The 26870-nt window shown below is 35.9% G+C and overlaps 1 protein-coding gene and 2 pseudogenes across 2 annotated transcripts in view; 2 read left to right on the forward strand and 1 right to left on the reverse strand.

The window, feature by feature from the left end:
- Positions 1-26870, forward strand: part of ATAD2 (ATPase family AAA domain containing 2) — a 71512-nt gene that overhangs the window by 19433 nt on the left and 25209 nt on the right. Inside the window, exons 5-19 of one of the 2 annotated variants that reach the window (XM_028105657.2) lie at positions 1085-1187; positions 1517-1604; positions 2448-2630; positions 3264-3381; positions 5699-5806; positions 7708-7816; positions 8066-8181; positions 14516-14690; positions 15561-15649; positions 21992-22151; positions 23343-23433; positions 24313-24627; positions 25229-25358; positions 25706-25892; positions 26557-26742. In XM_028105657.2, coding sequence (XP_027961458.1) covers positions 1085-1187; positions 1517-1604; positions 2448-2630; positions 3264-3381; positions 5699-5806; positions 7708-7816; positions 8066-8181; positions 14516-14690; positions 15561-15649; positions 21992-22151; positions 23343-23433; positions 24313-24627; positions 25229-25358; positions 25706-25892; positions 26557-26742 — 2158 coding nt within the window. The remainder of the gene's footprint in view (positions 1-1084; positions 1188-1516; positions 1605-2447; positions 2631-3263; positions 3382-5698; positions 5807-7707; positions 7817-8065; positions 8182-14515; positions 14691-15560; positions 15650-21991; positions 22152-23342; positions 23434-24312; positions 24628-25228; positions 25359-25705; positions 25893-26556; positions 26743-26870) is intronic. The other variant, XM_028105658.2, reaches the window with a different exon arrangement.
- LOC114211171 (phosphatidylinositol N-acetylglucosaminyltransferase subunit P-like) lies at positions 11402-12825 on the forward strand (annotated as a pseudogene).
- LOC114211123 (small ubiquitin-related modifier 2 pseudogene) lies at positions 12061-12382 on the reverse strand (annotated as a pseudogene).

The raw sequence follows: 26870 nt of genomic DNA on the forward strand, positions 1-26870 counted from the left end.
GCTTCTCCCTCTCCTTCTGCCTGCCACTCCCCCTGCTTGTGCTCTCTCTTTCTGTCAAATACATAAAATCTTAATAAATTCTTGGAAAGAAATTTTAGAATATTTTTACACAAGTAAATCAATGCCTTGTATAGAGATATTTAAAATCCCAGCACATAAAGCTGGTGCGACCACTCTGGAAAACAGTATGGAGGTTCCTCAAACAGTTGAAAATAGAGCTACCATACGATCCAGCAATTGCACTACTGGGTATTTACCCCAAAGATACAAATGTAGGGATCCGAAGGGGTGCGTGCACCCCAATGTTTATAGCAGCAAAGTCCACAATAGCCAAACTGGAAAGAGCCAAGATGTCCATCGACAGATGAATGGATAAAGAAGTTGTGGTATATATACACAATGGACTATTATGCAGCCATCAAAAGGAATGAGATCTTGCCATTTGCAATGACGTGGATGGAACTGGAGGGTATTATGCTGAGTGAAATAAGTCAATCAGAGAAAGACATGTATCATATGACCTCACTGATATGAGGAATTCTTAATCTCAGGAAACAAACTGAGGGTTGCTGGAGTGGTGGGGGGTGGGAGGGATTGGGTGGCTGGGTGATAGACATTGGTGAGGGTATGTGCTATGGTGAGCACTGTGAATTGTACAAGACTGATGAAGCACGGATCTGTACTTCTGAAACAAATAATGCAATATATGTTAAGAAAAAAAAAGAAGATAGCAGGAGGGGAAGAATGAAGGGGAGTAAGTCGGAGGGGGAGACGAACCATGAGAGACGATGGACTCTGAAAAACAAACTGAGGGTTCTAGAGGGGAGGGGGTGGGGGGATGGATTAGCCTGGTGATGGGTATTAAAGAGGGCACGTTCTGCGTGGAGCACTGGGTGTTATGCACAAACAATGAATCATGGAACACTACATCAAAAACTAATGATGTAATGTGATTAACATAACAAAAAATTATTAAATAAAAATAAAATCCCAGCATTCAAAAAATACAATGGAAAAAAAATAAAGTTTTTAGAAATGTGCTACTCTTAGAATTTTAGCTTATATTATGTCAATTTTCTTAAAGCACTGCTGAAGCTGTACTTCAGAAAATGGATGACATGAAGAAGATGCGTAGACAGCGAATGAGGGAACTTGAAGACTTGGGAGTGTTTAATGAAACAGAAGAAGTAAATATATCCTTCCTCAGCCCTGAAACTAGTGTAACATTGTCAACTACACTTCAGTAAAAAAGAATATGTATATATTTCTCCTTCCATGTAGGGGATAATTTAATGATCTCCAGTATAACCTTTTTTCTATGGTACCTATCCATTTTTGGTTAAATTATTCATCATTTTCAACATTTTTAAACTGTCCAGCATTTGTTTGATCAGTCACTAATTACTGCTGTAGATGTAAGAGTTTATAGCTGTAAATATCTTCATTTTAAGCAGGATAGGAAGATCCTACTGAATTTTTTTAATATACTCAATGGCTTTTGTTTAAACATTTTTAGGGGACTCTTAATATGTACACAAGAGGAAAACAAAAAGGTATTCAAAGAACGGATGAGGAAACAACTGACAATCAAGAAGGCAGTGTGGGTTAGTCTTTTGTTCTACTCCTGGGTTTGAATTTCAGCACTTTTTATTTAGTAAGAGATAGCTTTTTTATTCAGAAGTTGTGACATTTATGGTAGTTTGTGAGAGATCAAAGGATTGGTTGTAATTGAAAAGTGAGGGCAGGGGAGAGCTTAAAAGGATAGTATGTCTTATTTGGGAACGTACTTGAAATCAGCAAATCTAAAGCAAATAAACCTGGTTTGCTTGTAGAGTGTATCTGCAGACAACACATCTCTACCTGTTGAAAGGTGATTAAAATTAAGTTTAGCTCTTCTGTTTAGAAATTGCTGCTATAATTTATTAGAACTTCTCTTGAGTGAAAACCGGTTTTCTGAAATGCATTTTAAATATTTGGTGAGGGTGTTTCACAATTTCATAAGCAGATTATTTGAGTTAACACTCCATGTAACTCAGTGACAGCCAGAAGGGCTAGATGGAATTTAAAACTTAAATATGAAAGGCAATAGCTAAGTGAGGAGATACTCTAATTTGTCAACATGTTAAATTAACTTGGAAATTTAAGTATAGTCACTTATATTAATAAAAGTAGCAGCAATACCATAACCTTTAGTTTGGTACTAGTGACAATAGCCTTTAAACTTCTTTCCCTGCTTCCTTTTTTCTTTCCTCTAGTTATTCTTAATTCTACAATTTACTTCATTTTAAAAAATCTTCATTTAATGTTGCTGCAAAAAAATTACAGATCATTTCTATGAACAATCTAGAAGTAAATAAATTTTTAGAGGAGGGTCTCTTTCTCCCACTGTGTTAAAAATCATTAACATTTTAGTGACTATCTTGAAAGTAAATGTTTCTTAACTGTAGAATCATCTGAAGAGGGTGAAGACCAAGAAGATGAAGATGATGGTGAAGATGATGAAGATGATGATGATGATGATGATGATGAAGATGATGATGAAGATGAAGAGGATGGGGAAGAAGATAATCAGAAACGATACTATCTTAGACAGAGAAAAGCTACTGTGTACTACCAGGCTCCACTGGAAAGTAAGTGCTATATATATTTTTTCCAGGAGAAGCTATAATTATATTACCTTTATCTTTACTGCCTTTTCTCTTATTTTTCATGTTTTCATTTTACAGAATACTCATGGCTGTTGTCTTTCATAAACTATGCTAAATGTGCAAGAAATCATTTCTTCAAGAAAGTTAGATATTAGCCTTGACCAAAGCAAATGGGCTATTTTGAAATTTCATGTCTGTCTTTAACTATTTTAGATTTATTGATTTATTGATTTATTTAGATTTTACAGCTTTCTACTTAGTTTATTTTGCCACTTTCTGTAAATAGGACCTTTTTTGATTTATGTTAAAGTCATAGCTCCATACTTATGAGCATATATATATGCAGGGCTGATAACCAGCTGTTAGGCATCAGTATAATCATAATGGTTGTTTATGGCCAGTGTATGTTTTGGTTGGTTGGTGTCTGTGCTATACATATTTTTCAGCAGCAACCCTACAGATGTAAATGATTTATAATGTGAACAGTAAAACAGTCTATAGTAGATATGTACTAGTATTTTCACGGAAGGCAGCATCTTTTTGAGTATCTAGATGAAGAGCAAAATTATCTTCATACATATTTATATATTACATACTTATAATTCTTCTTTTTAGAACCTCGTCACCAGAGAAAGCCCAACATATTTTATAGTGGCCCAGCTTCTCCTGCAAGACCAAGATATAGATTATCTTCTGCTGGACCAAGAAGTCCTTATTGTAAACGAATGAACAGGTTTGGTTCTGAAATAGTGATTGATTTATGACAACATAATTATGGCTATGTTAGGGTAGGATTCTAGAGTCTTAGGATTGGGTGTATCCAAATAGAATTCTAGAATCATATATTTGGGAGAGTTAGCTCTATGCCTATAATGCTCTTATCCTTACTACCACTGACTGGTTTTTGCTTTTGCTTCCATTAATAGGAATTGTTAATAACTACCATGGTAAGGTAGTTTATTCCATTGTTCTACACTTTAATAATAGAGGCTACCTTTGCTTCAGTGTTTACTGTATTCCTGGCTTGGTGTTAAGCATTTTACATAGACTGTTTCATTTAATCTTCACATTGTTTGAGTGTAGGTGTAGTCTTGTCTTCACATAGTATCACAGACCTATTTTCTCACTATGACAAACATTCAAGGTTACATAACTTTCTAGACTTTTCATGATACCATCGTTTTCTAGATCTGTTTTTTTTCCAGGTTTTATTTCCACTTTTAAAAAATTCATTTCTCTCATATAGTAGGAAACATTTTTTTCTTTGACCATTCAGATTACTTGTAGGTTTTTTTCCCCTGCTACATCCTAACATTTGTTGGTTGTCTGTCATAATTAAGTCCAAAGAGGTAATTCTTGTTATTTTCTCATTCTCCCAAGTAATAAAGGGTTTTCTGATTCACTAGAACTTTCTGGGTAAAGGTAACATTATAGTAATTCATGAATGAGAGAGTTTGTTGGTGAAGACTAAAGAAGGCAAAAAAAAAAAAGGACATCGATATGGAAATGGTACTTTTTCCTAATACTAATTTTCTCAGAGGTGAGACAAATCCTTCAAGACTTCAACTATTCAAACAGTTCTTGAAAGTCTCCTCATAGAAGCAAACTATCTAATCACAGAAAGCAACACTTTCATAGGTGCTGACGAATTCTTCTAGGAAAAATATGAAATACTACTTGTGTCCCTGGCTCTTTTAATTTCATTTTCAGAGTGTCAAAAATCAAAAGTGTACATTCTAGATTTCCTGTTTCATCATCCCTTTTCAGACAATCAGAGCCCAGAAGGATGGAGAACCAGGAGGGTAACCTGTCAGGGCTGCCCAAGATAAGTTGCACTTGAAAGGAGGCCACACTGTCATTACTTTTCATAGGCCCCTAAAAATATTGTTAAAGACCAGTATTTTGGTGGTGAAATCTAATGATCTTCAGAAAATCAGGATAAGGCATAATGTTCCCTGGAATCCCCACCAAGCATAAGGTCTAGGGCAGCTGTCTTGGTTCCCTGACTCAAAGGACAAACCTCTATTAGATCCAACAGAAGTGAAAGGCTGGCACTTACTTTGAGATTTAGTTTCTTTTCTTACTTTTAATGGATATATGTTTCTGAAAGTTACTTAATGACTGACTGCCTTTATAATCACCACCTACTATGTTATCTTGCAACAGGTAGGAATTTTTTTTTTTTTTTTTGCCTGTTTGGTACTCAAGTTCCCATATCTGGTTTACAGAGTCTACCCTTTATGGAAAGTGTCTCATAGCTCTTTGGGTACAGGATTTTTTTTTTCCCACTACAATTATTTAACAAATGTTTGTGTACTAGCATGTGCTAAGCCCTATGGATATAAAAATGACTAAGTCAGGATTCCTGCCCTCGGATCGCATTGACTAGTGGAAGGTTCTGACACATTTATTTTATATTTTTTATTTGTGTATTTTGTTTATTATTTGACTGTAGTTGACACATGTGTTACACGAGTTTCAATTATACAACATAGTGATTCAGCAACTGTATGTTATGCAGTGGTCACTACAAGTGGAGCTACCATCTGTCACTATAACAATGCTATTAAAATACTATTGACAGTATTCCCTTTGCTGTACCTTTAACTCCTGTAATTTCATCATTCCATTATTGGAAGCCTATATCTCCCACTCCACCCCTCACAACCCCCTGTCTTGCAACCATCAGTTTTCTGTATTTATAGGTCTGATCTCTCCCTCTTTTTCCCACCTTTCTCTTTGAGGAAAACTGATTTATATCAAGACTAAGAAGTCATTCTGCCTGAACCGTGTCCTATCATAATGAACATATGGTTGTCAGCTCTACCCCAGCCTCCTGCCTATCTTTTTTTTTTCCCTTCGTCTTGTTATCCAACTCTTTTATTCCTTTCAAAAGATTCAACCAACAAAGCCTACTTCATTGGTTCAGCAAATGTATTGATTTAATGATAAACCTTTTTGGATCCTTAGGTATTTCTGATGTTTGCATCTTATGCCTCTGTTTTTCCTGCCCTCCTTCGTCATGATTTCAGTTTTCCTCTTTACTTTAGGCGAAGGCATGCAATCCACAGTAGTGACTCTACTTCATCTTCCTCTTCTGAAGATGAACAACACTTTGAGAGGCGAAGAAAAAGGAGCCGTAATAGAGCTATCAACAGGTAAGTGTCATACTGATGCCTTTTAAAACTACAAGCTATTTTTTTTTTAAGTGGTGAGAAGGCTGAATAATTTGGGAATAGGTACTGCTTGATCAAATTTAAGAATTAAGAGGTTAATGTATAAACCGGAACGCCATCTTGTTTGAAATACGTATGTGTGAAACTAGTAATAAATTAGAACATATGTTTTCTGACACAACCATTGTATAGCTCAAAATGGTGCTTGGTAAACACTGACGTGAGGAAATAAATTTTTTTTTTCATTTTCAATGTATTTTCTGTTTATAATAATTTAATAGTACATTCTTACAGAACTCTTTAGGAAAATTAAGGAGTTTACTCATTTCAATACTCTGTGTAGTATAAGTTCATGTACGTTCGTAAGTTCATATGTAAGTTCACAGCAAGGATTATTCCCATTTTACAGATGTGGGTGGGTGAGTGAAAAATGCAGTGCTTGTATCCTAATAAAATAAGAGAGTAGAAAGTAATGTTTAATGAAACAGAACATAATGAAGGGATTTGCAAACCAACCATTCTTTGTATCCTAAGCTCTGTTCTTTTATAACATTAGATCTGCCCTAATGTGGTAGTCACTCGTTACATGTGGCTATTAGGCACTTGAAATGTAGCTAATCTGAATTGAGAAATATTATAAATTTTTGTAAAAAAATATACTCTTGGATCTCAAAGACTTAGTACAAGAAAGAATGTAAAATATCCCAATTTTGTAAATATTTATTTTGCATATTGAAATGGTATGTTTTAAATAAGTCAAATATATTGTTAAAATTAGTCTTACTTTTTTGTTTTAGTGTGTCTAAACAAAATTTTAAATCACATTTTGACTTGCATTTCATTTCTGTTGGCAGCAATGAGTTAGATCATCCACAACCTGTATTATTTAGACTACTTGGATTTTTCTTTGCCTTCATTCCTAGAAATGTGCATCTAATCCTGTGGATTTTATAGCATGCAGTTCTATTTCTGTTAAGGGTTATTTAGGAAAGGCCTTTTACAAAGCCACAGTTAAAACGTGTCCATCCATCTCCGATTTCACAGCATAAATTCCTTGGGAGTCTGGGGCTAGCAGGACCTGGCACTCAGGGCGGGTCTGGAGTGCTTTTTCTTGTGTTCAGCTGCAGCTTCTTTCTTTGCTTAGGTGCTCTGATGTAAGTGTCTCAGCCTTAGCATGAGCAGTTTGCATTCTCCATCTATGAAACAAGCAGGTTCTTCTAGGTATATTCTGTGTAATCTGCCATAACTGTTTTTGAAAGTAGTTAGGAAAGCAGTGATTCATTCTTGCTTAAGAGGATTGATGTGGATCCAAATGCTTGGTGGACTGTGAATGTTTTGCTGAGAGGTATTGTAGCAGAGTTGTTGCAGGTCTGGAGACACACTGCTTTGGTTTGAGTCCTGGATCTACCACTTTCTGTGACTTTGGGCATTTTAGCTAACCTTTTTATGCCTCAGTTTTCTTTTAAAATAGAGGAAATAATAATGCCTACTCCGTAAGACTGTTATGAGGACTTAATGAATAATTGCATGTAAAGCCACCTAAAACAGCTTGGCAAATAGTAAATATTCTGTATATGTTAAGCACAGTCATTATAAAGTATATTGATACAGACTGGATTCCCAAACATGAATTATTTTATGGTACTGTGGCATCTTGAACCGTGGTATTTCATTTGACTGTACATCTTTAATAATAAAACTTCAGAGATTTCTAACATTGAAGTTCTCAACCTATAAAGAAAATGAAGTTGAAATACATATTTTCACAATGGCTGTGATTGAAATTAAACCTTTTTAAAAAGGAAAATATCCATATTTTAACATGGAATTTGGGGGAGAAAAGTGAACTGATGGGGTGTTTTTTTAAAATCTTTTCTAAATAGGTGCCTCCCGCTAAATTTTCGGAAAGATGAATTAAAAGGAATTTATAAAGATAGAATGAAGATTGGAGCAAGTCTTGCAGATGTTGATCCAATGCAACTAGATTCTTCAGTGAGTACTATCTTGAAATGTATGCTTGAACACACATACTGTTTTGCTTAATTTAAAGTTAAATAAACCAATTTTCTCTAAATCAGAAATTTTACAGACTTTTTTTTTCTTTTTTTCAAATCTTCAGGCTACAACTAAAATGCTGTTACTCATTTGACTGTGTATGGGTTGAGTATAGTTTAGGGATGGAATGACATTTTAACTTTGGCTCCAAATCTGAGAATGTCCGTGTTTCCCTTCCATTATCAGGTACGATTTGATAGCGTTGGCGGCCTGTCTAATCATATTGCAGCTCTAAAAGAGATGGTGGTGTTTCCATTACTTTATCCAGAAGTCTTTGAAAAATTCAAAATTCAACCTCCAAGGTAATTTAATTGTACATTTTATTTTAGCCAGAATTGAGACTATGCTACTATTGTCCAGAAAGGTAACACTTTTCTGTTGAAATTTTTCAGGCCTATAGTAATTTATTATGCTTTGGGTACTTTGAATATTTTTACCTTCTTGATGTTTAGCTTGAAAAATGGTTTCAAAATTGATTATGAAAAGAAATAATTTCCAAGGCTTTTCCTACATTTAGTGAAATTCTTCCCATACATATTCTTTACTTTTTTCACTTTCAAATTTAGTTTCACATTTATACCAAAGTAATACATGTACATAATTTTAAAAGTCACATTGTACTATAAGTCTTACAAAGGAAAAAAAAGACAGTAGTCTCCTCTCTACTCTTCCTCCTCCCACTTTCCAGAGCCAACTACTACTAATTCCTGTTTATCTAGTTAAATACGTATTTAAATAATATGTTCATACTGGGGGCGCCTGGGTGGCTCAGTCGTTAAGCGTCTGCCTTCTGCTTAGGTCGTGATCCCAGGGTCTGGGGATCGGCCCGCATCATCGGGCTCCCTGCTCAGCGGGAAGCCTGCTTCTCCCTCTCCCACTCCCCCTGCTTGTGTTCCTGCTCTTGCTAGCTCTGTCTCTGTCAAATAAATAAAATCTTTAAAAAGAAAAAAAATATGCTCATACTGTAATTTTTGGTCTGTTTTAGACAGAATCTGTTGACTTCTAACATGAACAGGCTCTTTTGGTTTCCCCACCCCCCATATATATACATTTTCTTCCCTGTCCTCATATGCTCCTGGTAGCTTCTTTATGCACATATAAAATTGTTGAGTCAATTTTCAGTGTGTGCTTTATGATTATGTAAATACTTCTTACAGCTGAGCCATGTATAGTATATTATGACTACATTTTCTCTCTTTTACAACTCTGCTCTTTCCCCTCAGCTTTAATACTGTTTGCCTGTGGGTGGGGTTTTTTTTGTTGTTGTTGTTCTTTAGGATTTTTTTGTAATTAGTTTTATATGTACTTTTCAGTTCATGCAGAGTCTTTGCTAGAGATAAAACTCTTCAGTACAGTTAAACATATCGAATAATTTATTGACTCCTCCTTATTTTTCTAGACACATCTTGGAGCTTTGTTCTCTTGCTTCCATCCAGACTGGTTATTCTTAGTCTTGAGGGACAACTAAGCTTTGGGACTTCTCATCACACTCAGTGGGATTTCCTTTATCTTTCAGTGCTGGATTCCCTGCTTCCTGGAATCAACTAAGACCTTTTTTTTTTTTTAAGATTTTTTTTTTTAAAGTAATCTCCACACCTAACATAGGGCTTGAACCCACAACCCCAAGATCAAGAGTCTCACAGTCAACCAACTGAGCCAGCCAGGTGCCCCTAAGACCTTTTTTTACAGCTGTGTTTTGATGGAGTACATTCTAGCAATACCCTGAGAATAAAGAATGCACAAAAGGTTATTTTTATTTTCTTTTTGAGAATGGTCGTGGAACCACAGTCCGTTGATGTGTCTTTTTCCCCTCCCGCTTTTTTTTTAAATTTAATTTAATTTTATTATGTTATGTTAGTCACCATACAATACATCATTAGTTTTTGATGCAGTGATACATGATTCATTGTTTTCATATAACACCCAGTGCTCCATGCTGTACGTGCCCTCTGCCTTTACAATATGGAAACGTGTCCTTTGATTTCTGGGAAAGTTTTTTTGTGTCACTTCTTCAGTAATTTTTCCACTCCATTTTTTCTTTTCCCTCAACTCATGTCAATTGAATGTTGGACTTTCTAGATTAATCTACTTTTTTTTTCTTGTTTTTATCTCTTTTGATCTTTTTTCCTTAAGTGTCTAGTGGGGATTTCCTTAAGTGTCTACTGATCCTTGGCTCTCTGTTAATATTTAAGGGTGAAGGTGGTTTTTTTTAAAGATGTACTTATTTATTTGAGAGCGAGAGTGCACACACAGGCATGCACAGGGACAGAGGGAGAGCATCTCCAGCAGAGTGCTGAGCACCCCCACGGGGCTCAGTCTCACGACCCTGAGACCATGACCTGAGCCGAAATCAAGAGTCAGTCGCTCAACTGACTGAGCTGAGCCACTCAGGTGCCCCAAGAGTGGAGCATGTTTTTAAAAGCTCACTTGTAGAGTTGTTAATTTGTAGGCCTCACCTTAGGGTGATTGGTGGGTGGTGATTCTTTTACCAGAAATCCTCAAAGTCAGTATCTAGGCGTGTTTTTCCCCACCAGAGACAAATCCTCCAGTTTTCTGTCTGAAGCTTATGGGCCCAGCTGCCAGCATTTTAGCAGTAGGCCTGAGCAAGGGTTAGTAGTCTCCACCTTTCAGCATGGAGTTTTTAACTTAACTTCTGCAGCATCTCATCTTTTCCTGTATCAGAAAGTAAACTATCCAAGCAGTTTGCCTGCACAGAGTAGTGAAAGGGGTGGTCTCACTGTTTTTTAATAATGTCTTATTCCATCCTCCTCAATTTTCAACATAACCCTTCTCTCCTGCCTTGAGATATATTACCTCTAAATTTCAAGAGGTGTTTTGCAAATTAGCTTTTTTTTTTTAAAGGGGGGGCGGTGGGGGGAGCAGTGCAGAGGGAGAGGAAGAGAAAGAATCTTAAGCAGTCTCCATGCCCGGCATGGAGCCCGACACCAGGCTCAGTCTCACAACCGAGATCATGACCTGAGCCAAAATCAAGAGCCGGATGCTTAATGGACTAAGCCACCCAGGCACCCCACAAATGAGCTTTCTTATTGGGAGCTCTACTTTATTTTAGCTTTCATATCACCCACTTTTTTATCTTCTTCCTTTTTCTTCTAGTTTTTATACCTTATTAACCCATTTTTAAACCCTAGTCCCTGATTCCTTTTTCCTCCTGAAACTTTTCTTCCTGAGTCATCCTGTATGGAAACATTGATTTAAGTAAACTTTTTAAACTAGTAAGCTTTTTCCCTTTTCCGTTATAAAAGTTATATACCATACCTCAATCACAGTTAGGCATTGGTGAATTAATTTTTTTAACTAGAAAGATATTAATATTAAATAATGACCCTTGCTGCTTATAAGAAATATTGGAAGTACTTAGTTAAAGTAATTTAGTAAATTGGGTCGGGGGGGGTGCCGTCCCGACCCAGTCTCTCCTTCTCTGCCCCTACTGTGGTTTGCTGCTGAGGTGGCAGAGCTGTCAGGAGGGGCACGAGTGGGCATTTCAAGGACCCAAGATTGCACAAAACCACAAAGAAAATGGTGGAAAATTCACCATCCTCATTGCCTCAAAGAGCAATTTATGGCTTTGTTCTTTTTTTTTTTTTAAACAAGTTTATTTAAACAACAAAACGCTTAAGTTGAAGGGAAAACTATCTAGGATTCATTTCTTTTAGAGTAATTTATCCCTACTTAAAGACAGATTGCCCTACATGTAACAGCTACATACAAAATAAAATTGTCCTTGGTTTTACAATGATAAATGAAAAACATTAAATTTTTCCAATCAGACAAGGTATGCAAGGATTTTTATGTTCTTTTTTTTGTTAAGCAGTGAGAGGAAAATAACTTACTGGAATATGAAGATAAGAGCTGACTGAACATGCCACTGACGGAGAGAGGGGGTATTTTCACAGAAGCAGTATTTTCCCCCATCCCATATCCATTTGATGTTGATCAAAACGTACCATTGGCCATTTAGTTAAAAAAAAATGCAATATGCTTGTGCACATACACAGTTACTTTACAATAAAGGAATGGGGAAGGGGAAAATGAAAGAATAGAGGAAGCTGTACTGCAGTAGTCAGGATGTGGTGGAACCAGATAGCGGCTTTCTAATTGAGAATGTCTTCTTGGTCTGGAGGAACAGAGTTCTGGAGTAAAGTAGCTGGTTCCCTTTTTAGTTAGACACCTCCTATCTGCTGCTGGAACACATCAATTATATCTTCATCCTCCATTTCCAGTTGTGCAGGTGTGTCTGTTTTATTGATTGGCTGCCCTTCAAATCGGAATCTGATCTGCCTTATTGACAAACCCTGTCGTTCTCAATTAGGCTTTCATTAGTTTACTAAGTGGTGTGTGCCTCTTAATCGTAAACTGCACCACAGAATCATCCTGCCCCGCCGCCTTAAAATTAATATGATCGTTGTTCTCAGTCTTGACTCCTTCCGTGGGCTTTTCATCTGCCACAGCGAGCACCGGAGTCTCCTCAGCTGTCGCTTCACAAAAGAGGTGCCAGGTCCACACTGAACGAGCACAACAAGCAGCACCAGGAGCGGCAGAAGTTGCTATGGCTTTGTTCTTTTCTTAAGCTCCCAATTTGGCTCCAGACTACATTTTTGTGTGGGCTTTTTATTCCTGAATTTTGGCTAACCTCCTTAGGCTAAACCTATTGGCCTCAAAAATATAGGGCAGTTGCATTGCCTGTCTGTCTCCTCATTACTAGCGTGAACAGTCACTTACTCTTACTTGGAATAAACGTGATGAGTACCTCTGTCCACTCAAGTCCATTCATACAACCACAGATAATTATGCTAAAAATCAGTAGCAGAAGAGATATCAAAAAGAGGCCATCCCAGCATTAAACAGAGATATTCCTGTTTTATTTATTAGTAAAGTAAACCAAAATGTTCTTTCTTGTAGCAAAAGAACTTTATGCCAAAAACTGAATAGTATGTAGACTAACACCAAGCATTAATTATAAGGTTTTTGACCTAATAATTTTGGCCATATTTTGTTTTTGTTTTAAAGATTTATTTATTTGAGGGAGAAAGAGTGAGAGCGGGAGGGAGGGGCAGAGGGAAAGAGTGTCTTAAGCAGACTCTGCCCTGAGCATGGAGCCTGACACAGGGCTGGCTCAGTCTCATAACCCTGAGGCCACAACCTCAGCCAAAACCAAGAGTTGGACTCAACTAACTGCGCCACCGAGGCGCCCCTATATTTTGAGTTTTTTACAATACCCAATACTGAAATGTAAAAAAAGTAGAACTTCTCTTAAAGTTCCATTAATACTATAAATGTTCTCAAATATTAGTTATTAATGGACAGAATAAAATACTACATTACTGTAAAGAAAAAGTATAAATCTAAAAAGAACTCCCGATTTTTTTTCATTTCCCCTTCCTCATAACATACATTTCCCCTTATAATAAATCAAATATATGATTGTGTTAACCTACTGGTTTCATATGGTGTGTTCTCTTTCTGTTTTAATGGCTGAATAATATACCATTATATGGATGTATCCGTTTTTTTAAAGTCAATTCTGCTATTTCTGGCGATTTAGGTTTTTTAAAATTATTATCACAAATGTCAATATCCTGAATATCTCATTGCTTCCTCTTTGTGTGAATCCTTCCTTAATTCCTTCTTTAGGATACAGCCTCACAAATGACATTGTTGGCTCAATAGATACATTTTAAAAAATCTATTCCTGCCTTTGGCCTTTGTAGGTTGAAATTTTCATTTATTTATTCCATTGGTGTATTGTTTTTTTAGCAGTTGCTTTGTTTTTTTCTTTCTGCATTTGATCGCGTCCATTTCTTATTTTTCTTTTATATATTATTCTTTTGATAGATTTCATCTATTACTGTGAATTTTTTCCCACAATTCTTATTTTGTCATTTTTGCTTCTCTGGAATCTTCTTTAGTGTTACTTTTATATGATGATCTGAAATTGATTATTTCTTGTTACTTTGGTAGCACTTAATCCCTGATGTGTTCTATTTCTATACCCTTTTTACATTTCTAATAAAAATGATGGGTACAGTCCTTTTTTTTTTTTTTTTTGGAATTCTAGCCAAAGAGCAATGAATAACTTTGGAAATATGTATAAAACTATAGGTTACCCCATTACAGTGATGTTACCAAGAATGATTTCAGATTACTTACATCGTCCTAGTCCCTGCCACGCAAACACCGGTTATTTAAGCTCTCTTATCTTACTTCCTTTTCTATTCATTCCCATCGTGTTTTCTTACAAAACTGTTGGTGCTGTGTTACTGGCAGTGAAACCAAAGGTTGTAGATGAAATCTGCTATTCTTTCCCCTAATATGTTACAAAAGTAAACTATCAAGGGTTTTTAAGGGTGACTTATTTTATGCAAGATAAGGTAATATGATGAGCATGATGAGTGAGTAAAAGAAAATAGGTTTCAAATAAAGGGTTTTATTAGTTTCAATTTTGTAGTATTGATATTTTCAGGTTTTAAATTGTACTTTGTGGATTGAAACGATATTTCAGTTGTCTTATTTACTTTTTTATTCACTAACTAACTGCATTCATGGAATTGGTTTCTAATTTTGTTTAAATAGTCTACTTTTTAATGTAGTACTAAAATAATACTTATTCTTTTGTAGAGGTTGTTTGTTTTATGGCCCACCTGGAACTGGAAAAACTCTGGTTGCCAGAGCACTTGCCAATGAGTGCAGTCAAGGGGAGAAGAGAGTAGCGTTCTTCATGAGGAAAGGTGCTGACTGTCTGAGTAAATGGGTAGGAGAGTCTGAGAGACAGCTCCGATTACTGTTTGATCAGGTATGATATTAAAATTACCTACACAGACCTATAATCAACGTAGATGTAAGTATGTAAGGATTAGATAAGTCTTGTATTTAATCATGTTTCATAGAAATAAACTCCGAAGAATTAGAACAAATATATACCCTTTATGGATTATTTTCCTTTGTATGTCCAGATAATACTGACCTATGATGAACAGTTTTATAGGAAAAAGACAGAGGAATAATTGGATCTAAGTTCTTTGGAGTCTTAGGTGTCATACCTAGAGAGAGACTGAACTCTCATACTTAGCAGTGGTGAATTGTCTCATTATGTGAGTTGAAAATAAGTTCTGCCCTAGAGTGACTTTCATTTTCATATCCCAGATTGTATTGACAGCACATTGTGAGATAATACATTCTGATCTACTGAGGCATATTGCTGCAAATGCTTTTAAATCTTTTTATAGAACTCACTGAGTTTCTTTGACTTTATTGAGATGGACTTTAAAAAAAAACAAAACTATGGCATCTTGCTAAATGCTTTCCCATTCTGACCGGGAGGAAGGCTATGTCGTTGTCTTCTGGTCTTTGTCTTGTTTCAACAGTTGGTCTTGAATAGATAATTTTATGTGTCCCAATAACTATAGTTATATGAAACCTAAGGTATATGACCAGTGGAGTATGTATTTTGAATATTTCCAATTGAGAATGCAAATTAAATTGTATTTATTAATATTTTAGTTTGGATCCTTAAAATATAGTTCTTGGATTTACATTTAGATTTATAAATTTTAATAAATTCTTGTAAGCAAGTTGGAATGAAAATGTATTAAAAAGGCTCATATTAAGTCTATATATTTGAAGTTACTCATGATAACATGCAAACACTGGACCTGTTTTCTAGGCTTATCAGATGCGCCCATCCATTATTTTTTTTGATGAAATCGATGGTCTGGCTCCAGTACGATCAAGCAGGCAAGATCAAATTCACAGGTAAACCTTGCTTGATGGCACTTCTGCCTTTCCTCTTGTATTCTGAGCTGTATTGATGTGGCATGAGGAATAGAATGTTAAATAGTGAAAGATACCTTACAAACCAATAGTTTCCTTATTTTGGTAGAACCCTAATATATAGTACAAAAAGAAAAAATGGACCTGTTCTGCATGGCAAGGTGTTCACAAGCACAGTATCAAAATATTAGTTACAGGTTTAATTCATGATACAAACTTAAAAGCCCACTGGCCAATGAGGTATAAGGCAAATGAAATGAGTGAGGCAGGCCTTTAGTTAGAGTGGGGCCAAGGTTGGGAATGTGGCTGAGCGGCTAATCATAAGAGTGGAGCCAGTTGTTTTTAGCCCCAACCTGTTAACGGAAATGCAGAAGCTGACTCAGACTTGAAAAATGAATTTGTTCTCTTTCTTAAATGTTATGTTCAAATTTTTGTGTTAAGTATCTTTTAAACGTTGCCAACTAATTCAGGTATTTTTAAGACACTGCCTTGGCCAAACAAAATATGTCTTAGTGCATGACTACTAGTTTGAGATTCAAAGATTAGGCCAACTTTTCCATTTTTAGGATGGGAAATTTACACCTCTGTGACAAGCTGACTGCCCAAGGTGGGGCACTTGCCTCTGCCTCAGCTTGAATCTAAATTACTTTTAATTCTAGTTCCTCTTCGGTTTTTCAAAACTTCTTTTCAGTTGGTCTCATGTATTATCCATAATTGCTTAATTGGGATACCCTAAAGCAGATGTTTGCATGCCTTCATATATGCCACTATAGTTTTTTATTGTAAATAATATAAAGAGAAACAAGACATAATAATGTGAGTGATAGATAGGTTTTTATTTTTCTAATACCTAACAATATTTACTGTATTCTGGTGGCCTTTGACTTGATGCTACACAATTTCATTTGTTGCTCTCAGTAAATTAAAATGTTAAATGCTATGGTAAAAATAGTTGTGTCTGTAATACCCTACCAGTAATCATACAAACGTTTTATACATGGCACATGTCATCATCAGCCATACTGTATTCATTGTGTTAAACCAATTGAGTGCTTACTATGTTTTGGAATAGTTCTAAAAGGAATTGGAGAAAATGATAGCACAATTTGGGAAGCACATGCCATCTTAAATACATACATATATTTTTTATGGAAGGATGGTTGACATACAGTGTTACTAGTTTAAGGTGTAAAACATAGTGATTCAGCAATTCTGTATATTAAGCTGTGCTCATACCAGGATAAGTGTATTTACCATCTGTCACCATACAACATTATTACAATATTGACTATATTCCCCATGCTGTACTTTTCATCCTCATGACTTATTTTATAACTGTAAGTTTGGGCCTCTTAATCTCCTTCACCCATCGTGCTCATCTCCCAACCCCCTTCCCTCTGGCAATTACCAGTTTATTCTCTGTATTTATGGTTCCGTTTCTGGTTTTTTGTTTGTTTTGTTTTTAGATTCCACATATAACTGAAATCATATGGTAATTTCCTTTATCTGACTTACTTCTCTAGGTGAATCTATGTTGTGGCAAATGGCAAATGGCAAGATCCCATTCTTTTTTTATGGCTGAGGAATACTCCATTGTATACATATATAGCACCTCTTCTTTACCCATCCGTCATCTTTTGATGCACAGTTAGGTTGCTTTCATATCTTGGCTATTGTAAATAATGCTGTAATAAACATAGAGGTACATATATGTTTTTGAATTAGTGGGGTTTGGGGGAGGGTAAATAACCAATAGTGGAATTATTGGATTAAATGGGGGGGTATTTTTATTTTTTAACCTTTTTTTTTTTTTTAAAGATTTTATTTATTTGACAGAGAGAGACACAGCGAGAGAGGGAACACAAGCAGAGGGAGTGGGAGAGGGAGAGAAACAAGCTTCCCGCCAAGCAGGGAGCCCGATGCGGGGCTCGATCCCAGGACCCCAGGATCGTGACCTGAGCTGAAGGCAGACACTTTATGACTGAGCCACCCAGGCACCCCTATTTTTTAACTTTTTGTGGAACCTCTGTACTATTTTCCATAGTGGCTGAACCAGTTTACATTCTAAGTGACAGTGCATGAGGGTTTTCTTTTCTCCACATCCTTGCCAACACTTAACTATTTCTTGTCTTCTGATATTAGCCATTCTGACAGGTATAAGATGATATTTCATTGTGGTTTTGATTTGCATTTCCCTGATGATTAGTGATGTTGACCATATTTTCATGTGTCAGCTATCTGTATGTCTTCTTAGGGAAGATGTCTATTCTTTCAAAGAATGTGCTCTTCCCATTTTTTAACCAGATTATTTGGGGTTTTTTGGTGTTGAGTTGTATAGTTCTTTATATGTTTTGGATATTAACACCTTATCAGATATATCTTTTGGAAATATCGTTTTCTGTTCAGTGGGTTGCCTTTTTGTTTTGTTGATGGCTTCCTTTGCTTTCCAAAAGCTTTTTATTTTGGTGTATTCCCAATAGTTCAGTTTTGCTTTGGTTTCTTTTGGCTGAGGAGGCACATCTAGAAAAATGTTGCTAAGGCTAATATCCAGGAAATTAACTCCCTATGTTTTCTTTAAGGAGTTTTATGGTTTCTGGTTTCACATTTAGGTCTTTTTTCCATTTGAGTTTATTTTTGTGAATGGTGTAAGAAAGTGGTCCAGTTTCAAAGTTTGCCAAAGCAGTCCTGAGAAAGAGCAAAGTTGGAGGTATCACAGTCCCAGATTTCAGAATATGCTACAAAGCTGTGGTAATCAGAACAGTATGGCACTGGCACAAAAATAGATTAACAGAACAGGATAATATGGTCAACATCACTAATCATCAGGGAAATGCAAATCAAAACCACAGTGAAATATCATCTTATACCTGTCAGAATGGCTAATATCAGAAGACAAGAAATAGTTAAGTGTTGGCAAGGATGTGGAGAAAAGAAAACCCTCATGCACTGTCACTTAGAATGTAAACTGGTTCAGCCACTATGGAAAATAGTACAGAGGTTCCACAAAAAGTTAAAAAATAGGGGTGCCTGGGTGGCTCAGTCATAAAGTGTCTGCCTTCAGCTCAGGTCACGATCCTGGGGTCCTGGGATCGAGCCCCGCATCGGGCTCCCTGCTTGGCGGGAAGCTTGTTTCTCTCCCTCTCCCACTCCCTCTGCTTGTGTTCCCTCTCTCGCTGTGTCTCTCTCTGTCAAATAAATAAAATCTTTAAAAAAAAAAAAAAGGTTAAAAAATAAAAATACCCCCCATTTAATCCAATAATTCCACTATTGGTTATTTACCCTCCCCCAAACCCCACTAATTCAAAAACATATATGTACCTCTATGTTTATTACAGCATTATTTACAATAGCCCAGAAATAAACCCACGTTATAGGGTCAATTAATCTGTGACAGAGGAGGCAGAAATATGCAATGGAGACTAATTGTATGTAAGAATATAGGATAGACAGTCTCTTCAATAAATGGTATTGGGAAAACCAGGTCGCTATTTTCATTCATATAAATATATATATGTGTGTGTGTGTATATGTATATATACATATATATATATATATATATATATATGAAACTTAGTGGGTGCAAGTTTTGTTTTTGTTTTTTTTAACCAAAGACTTAAACAATCTGAGTATAAATATTTTTGTTAAATTAAGCATTTTTAAAAGTTACATAATTAAACTGTGTTTTTTTATTTAGTAGTAATAATACGATAAGATAATGCAAATTAGCAAGGTTGTGAATGCCTTAGAAAATACGATTTTTAGCCTAAGAGAAAGAGGATATAAATGTAAAATAAGTTAAAACCTTAAAATCTTGGGGCACCTGGGTGGCTCAGTCGTTAAGCATCTGCCTTCAGCTCAGGTCATGATCCCAGGGTCCTGGGATCGAGCCCCGCATCAGGCTCCCTGCTCAGCGGGAAGCCAGCTTCTCCCTCTCCCACTTCCCCTGCTTGTGTTCCGTCTCTCGCTGTGTCTCTCTCTATCAAATAAATAAATAAAAATCTTAAAAAAAAAAAAAGAATCTCAAAACCTTAAAATCTTTACTTTGAATTGGGAGTATCAGTATGAACTCACAATGAATTAAAAAAAAAATAGTTTCTAGCTCTGGATACTTTAAAAGGCCTAGAAGCTATTACAATCCAGTAAAATTCGTACCCCTGGCACCCAAAATGTGTTTTCTAAATACTAGGGCTCTTAGGAGAGATGGTGGGTATTGGAAATAAGTCTGGAAATAAGCAAGATAAGCCTGGAATATCATGTAATGCCTGGAAGCAAGGAAGCAATCAGAAACTACCGGAGTCACATCAGAATGACATAGTCAGTTTTGAAGGAGTTTCTATTGGCCAAAGATGGGATAATTTGAGCATCAAAAATGACTACAACAGAGTGAAGTGCATCAAATACATAAGAACTGTCAGTTTTTAATGATTTTTTTAAATAAAAACCTAATTGGTCACTCCAGAGGATGCTAAAATAGTGACTCATTACTCTGAAAATTGATAAAGAAAATGCATCAAGCATTTCTTTTTCCTGTCCTGTAACTATGATTCAGGCCATGATTCAGAGTAATTTAAATAATTGAAGGAGTAACATTGTTCTTTATAGGAAAATCATAGTTTATAAATGCAAGGAAAATTATTGAAATAGAAAAATCACCATTTCGCAAATAGTGGATCTAGACCCGTGGTTTTCAACTGGGAGTGGATTTTGCCCCTCCTCCCACATGGGACAAATGTCTGGAGACATTTTTGATTGTCACAAATTAGAGGAGGTGGACCGTCCACTACTGGCATCTAGTGGGTGAGGACCACAGACGCTGTAAAACATCCTACGGTGCAAAGAACAGCTCTGTACAATAAAGAGTTATCTGACCCAAATATTAATTGTGCCAAGATTGAGAAACCCTGAACTAAGATGTAAAAACAGGTAAAAAGGTTGATAGTGAAGTTTATGATGAATGTAGTAAACTGATAACACCTCACCTAAACCCAGTCCCCTAATCTTAAAGGAAAAACTGGCATTATGTGCCTCTTGCATATACAATAACAAGTACATGGTATATTCCTATGATATATGCTATCCCAAGTATTTCAGCCTGCATCTGTTAAGCTTCTAGATCTAACTGCCAGTTCATAGGAAGTGTGAAAGATAGAGGACAGGTTAAATGATCCTATCAGGAAGCAAGCAGCCCAATCCAGAATGTAGGAAGGAAATTTTACAAGGCAAATGACCCAGTTTCTTCAACAAATAAATGGCAGGAAGGAATAAAAAGAAAGGAAGATTTGATGGGAACCGTTAAGGATTTGAGGGACATTTGACCAAGTGCAGTGTGTGGGTCTTGGCTTAAAAAAATGAAATGTAAAATGGGGCAGCTGGGTGGCTCACTTGTTAAGCGGCTGCCTTCGGCTCAGGTCATGATCCCAGGGTCCCGGGATCGAGCCCTGCATCGGGCTCCCTGCTCCGCGGGAAGCCTGCTTCTCCCTCTCCCACTCCCTCTGCTTGTGTTCCCTCTTGCTGTGTCTCTCTCTCTCAAATAAATAAATAAAATCTTTTAAAAAAAAAAAAAAAAGAATGAAATGAAAAAAGATATTCTGAAAAAATCAGGAAAATTAAATATCAGGTGATATTAAGGGCTTATTGTCATTTCCATTGGTGTCCTAGTACTGTGGAGTTTTGCAAAGCCCTTAGATATAAATACATTAAGTATTTAATATGAAATGTGTATGGATTATGTGATCTGTGTGAAGTTTTTTGGGTTTTTTTCTCAAAAAACTATTGGATTAAGTCAAAAAAGGACACTGAGTCTGAAGAGCACACGACTTGATTTCGGGGTCATGAGTTCAAGCCCCACGTTGGGTGTGGAGACAAATAAATAAACTTAAAAAAAAAAAAAAGGAAAGAAAGTGGGTGATGAAGATAGGGAGATTGTTTTAGTCTCTATCCATAATTAAAACATAAAGTTCTACTTTTTATGCTTTATTTGTATTCTATTTTATTTGGGAGTTCTTTGATAATGTGTATACAGTGGAGCATTTTTTAGATACAGTTTGTCTGCCTTTTTTTTTTTTTTTTTTTTTTTGATGTTGTATCCTTTTGCTTTACGAAATGTATTCCAGGATCCATTTGTGGCATTCTAAAGGCCATTTATGTTTTTCATTGATTTTAATCTCTATGCCATTTAATGTGTTTACAGTTTTTAAATCTATTGGAAGTAATGACATGCCCTGAGAAAATTTGTTTACATGTTTATTAAATCTTAGCAAAAGAAGAAATAATATATATTTAGCATCATATGTTTAATCTCTTCTCTCTTATCTTTACATTTAGTTCCATTGTTTCCACCCTGCTAGCTCTTATGGATGGATTGGACAGCAGAGGAGAAATTGTGGTCATTGGTGCAACCAACAGACTGGATTCTATCGATCCTGCTTTGCGAAGGCCTGGTCGCTTTGACAGAGAATTCCTTTTCAGCCTACCTGACAAAGATGTAGGAATTTAACATTATTCAGATTTTGACAGAATATGTTGCCCATATCATGGACAAATCTTGGCACAGTGAAAATTTGAAGATTGAGTTTTGTATGCTCTGAAGCAAAAGTCATATGTGATTAACATCCAAATATATATGTGTGTATTTTTAGGGAAGCATTATTTTATTTAAAGAAAAGAAGTTGGATTTTTTTTATTCTTTTTTTTTTTTAAATAAAATAATGCTTTCCCTAAAAATACTCTTAAAATTTTCTCAATTTGAGGGGCGCCTGGGTGGCTCAGAGTCAGTTAAGCATCCGACTCTTGATTTTGGCTAAGGTCATGGTCTCAGGGTCGTGAGATCAAGCCCTGCAACGGACTCCAGGCTCAGTTCAGAGTCAGCTTGAGATTCTCTCATCCCTTTTCCCTCTGCCCCTTCCCCCACTCATGTGCTCTTGCTCTCTTTCTAAAATCAGTCAATCTTTAAAAAAAAAAAAAAAAAAATTCTCAATTTGAACATAGCCTTTGGTTGTTACCATACAACTTTATTTTGCTTCAGAACATGTGGCCTAATGAATAGTCAGTCCTCAGTCAATTTATTAACATTGGCTTTTTCATGGATACTACCATATAATCCTACCCAGTTATTTTAAAGCTGCTTAATCTTTTGAGAACCAAGCAGGGAAATATGAGTAGGGCTGTCAGTACTCTTAAAAACAATTCTTGGGGCGCCTGCGTGGCTCTGCTGGTTAAGCATCCAACTGGATTTCAGCTCAGATAATGATCTCAGGGTTATGAGATCAGGCTCTGTGCTCAGCAGGGAGTCAGCTTCTCTCCCTCTGCCCCTCTCCCTACTGGTGCTCTCTCTCTCTGGAATAAATAAATAAATCTTTAAAAAAACACAATTTTTAATACGTACCAGAATGAACACTAGTCTCATTGTTATTTAATTTCGTACACATTTATGGTGACTAGAACTTGAGCACTATAAATGCGTATCTTCTTTAACATAAACTTAAATGCTTACAAATACATCTTTTTCCTTTCTTTTTTAGTGTTTCATATTTTTTTATTGTAATAGACTGATTTATAGACTGATATATAATAAACTGATTTCTTTATGATTTTAGATAAAATTATTTTAAATTGAAATTATTCACATCTGAGTAACACTTTATTATTAAAAATGTTAAATTGTTCTTACTTGTAGGCTCGAAAAGAAATTCTTAAGATTCACACAAGGGATTGGAATCCTAAACCACTGGACATATTTCTAGAAGAACTAGCAGAAAACTGTGTTGGTAAACATTGCTTTAGGCATTAAAAGATAAAATGCATGCATTTCAGAGATGAAACAAGTTGTAGTCTTGCAACATTATGTTTAAAAAAATACAGGTTATATGTTTCTAATCTCTTATTTGTGGCATGTTTTCTTCTTACAAAATCCTGGATATTGAATAGAGATATTTGATGAATTGGCTGTTGCAGAATTTGAAAGCAAAGTTAGACAATAATAATAGCCATCTTTTGGGTGCCTGGGTGGCTCAGGTGGTTAAGCGACTGCCTTCGGCTCAGGTCATGATCCTGGAGTCCCAGGATCGAGTCCTGCATCGGGCTCCCTGCTCAGCAGGGAGTCTGCTTCTCCCTCTGACCCTCTTCCCTCTCGTACTCTCTATCTCTCATTCTCTCTCTCTCAAATAAATAAATAAAATATTTAAAAAAAAATAGCCATCTTTTGCTGTTCACATTTTTCTAGTCATTCTGTTAAGCATTCTACATATATTATTTCAAGAAATTCTCACATCAGTCCTGTGAAGTAGGTAGTATTATCCCTATTTTACAGATGTAGAAATGGCTGAGCGAGCATAAATGCTTCTCCAAAGATCATACATGTTGTAAATGATAAAATGGAATTTGACCCTGGTCTGTCTGATTTTAAAACTCTTGTTCTTGAATGCTATGCTATACTTAGTGTTTGTACATTTCACTTGCAAAAGTTGATAGATTTGTCAGTGGTTATTACTACCATTATAAGTTCACTGGGTGAATGAGAGATTTTTAGCCTTATTTTAAATATTTTCCTACTATATTGCTAGGTTAAGTTTTAATTTTCTTTCAGCCATGGTCATGCTATTAGGGTGATGCTTTACATTTTAAAATTTTTTGGTTACCTTGCATAGGATACTGTGGTGCAGATATTAAGTCAATATGCTCTGAGGCTGCTTTATGTGCTCTGCGTCGACGCTACCCACAAATCTATACTACTAGTGAGAAACTACAGTTGGATCTCTCTTCAATTAACATCTCAGCTAAGGATTTTGAGGTAGCTATGCAAAAGATGATACCAGCTGCCCAAAGAGCTGTGACATCACCTGGGCAGGCATTGTCCACTGTTGTGAAACCACTCCTGCAAAGCACCGTTCACAAGATCTTAGAAGCCCTGCAGAGAGTATTTCCACATGCAGAAATCAGAACAAATAAAGCATTGGATTCAGGTATGCAACTTGATTGGCCATTTAAAGTTAGTTTTCATAATCATAAAGCTAAATGTTTTATACATCCCAGAAATGTTTCTTTAGAAAAGAGCCTCTTCAGGGCGCCTGGGTGACGCGGTCAGTTGAGCATCTGACTCTTGGTTGCAGCTTAGGTTGTGATCTTGTGGTGGGTCTTGGGATCAAGTCCTGTGTCAGGCTCTGCACACTCAGCGCGGAGTCTGCTTGAGTTTCTCTCTCCCTCTCTCTCTGCCTACCCCCTGCTCCCACGTGCGCTCTTTTTTTCTCTCTCTCAAAATAAGCAAATAAAACTTTTAAATAATAATAATAAAAAGAGTCTCTTGAAAGGAATCTAGTCATGCTTTGCCTGGGTATTTGAAGGAAATTTACTTCACAGATTCACAGATTGCCTTCAGTTAAATCTGTTTTAAGTTTGAAATGGCCTTTTTGTATTTACTTGTTACTTATATCTACATAGATATTTTTGATTTTTAAAAAATCTCTTGTACATTTCATTTACATTGATTTGCTAACCAGAGCATTAGGTAAACATTTGCTTTGCAATCCAGAAAAGTTACTAATGTGCAATTTTTTTGTTTTATAGATATTTCATGTCCTCTGCTAGAAAGTGACTTGGCATACAGTGATGATGATATTCCATCTGTATATGAGAATGGGCTTTCTCAAAAATCCTTTAAGGCAAAAGAAAATTTTAATTTTCTTCACTTGAATAGGTATATATTTCTCCTGCAAATGAATATATATAATTTTTTGGTGTGTGAATTCCCTAAAACTAAAAGACGGTGGTTGAAAAAGATAAAAGATGCTAACTGATCTTTTTTTTTAAGTTAAAACATCAAATATTTTTATCATTACAGTTGTCACTGTAGTAGAAATTTCCCTATATAAAGTATTCCTAAAATCTGTGGTGGTTGATACTTTCCAAAAACCACGTGAACCATGCTGTTATGGATTGCCACCCACATAGTCAAAATTTTTACCTTAAGAGAGTTAAAAATGGGTAATTTGGGAGGAAAATTTAAATTTTTGCTTTTTCTAAGATAAAGCTAATTTCTTTCAGAAATGCATGTTATCAACCTATGTCTTTTCGACCAAGAATATTGATAGTGGGAGAACCAGGCTTTGGGCAAGGTTCTCATTTGGCACCAGCTGTCATCCATGCTTTGGAAAAATTTGCAGTGTATACATTAGACATTCCTGTTCTTTTTGGAGTCAGTGCAACATCTCCTGAAGAAACGTGTGCCCAGGTAATTCATTGTTGTCCAAATAAGCTGTAAGAGAATGCAGTCTTCCAGAGGCACAATCTGGAATTGCCTTATCCTTCTTGAACTGTTTTCTTGTCATTCTGATTTCTAACTCCAGGTTTATGAAATAGAACTATATGTAATTGCCTAGTCATTAAAGAGTATGGATTTAAGTCACATTTCCACCATTTAATATCTGTGTGACCTTAGGGAAGTTGTTAGATCTCTACCTTGTTTTCCCCATGTACAAAATGGAAGTAATGATAGTACTTACCTTGTGTGGCTGGTGTGAGAATTAAGTGAATAAAGTACTTAAAACACTAACTGCTATGTGGTTTATGCTCAGATTTTCTGCTGCTTCTGTTTTTGCTATTTTCATGTTAAAATCTTTTAAATGTAAAAGTTTTATATTTTTATATTTAACACAAATCTTCTAGATTGATTAAGCTGTTTTCTTTCTAATTGCTTGAAGCAACCATGTTTTCCTACAAATGAGACTTTCATAAAACATTTAAAAATAGGATTATGAGACTGGGCGAAGCATTTTAAAAACTTGAGGGTTTTATATGATAATTGTAGGAAGTTAAATGTTGTTCCAGACTAATAAAGTGAGCATTACTAATGTACTGACTTTAACTAAATATAATTTTTTTTCCCTCTCTACTAGGTGATTCGTGAAGCTAAGAGAACAGCACCAAGTATAGTATATGTTCCTCATATCCACCTGTGGTGGGAAATAGTTGGACCAACACTCAAAGCCACATTTACTACATTGTTACAGAATATTCCTTCATTTGCTCCAGTTTTATTACTTGCAACTTCTGACAAACCCCATTCTGCTCTCCCAGAAGAGGTAATTTGAGGGGGAGAAATCACTCTACTTAGAAAGAGACTTATTAAGAATTTATTGTAAAAATTTCCAAGTGCTACAGAGGTGAATAATAGGATATGGAAAAGTTTTCTTATCAGAAATGTCATGTT

This window comes from Eumetopias jubatus, unplaced genomic scaffold (assembly GCF_037043125.1).
Source record: "Eumetopias jubatus isolate StellerSeaLion01/CBP00866 unplaced genomic scaffold, mEumJub1_p1.0 scaffold_4, whole genome shotgun sequence".
Taxonomy (NCBI): domain Eukaryota; kingdom Metazoa; phylum Chordata; class Mammalia; order Carnivora; family Otariidae; genus Eumetopias; species Eumetopias jubatus.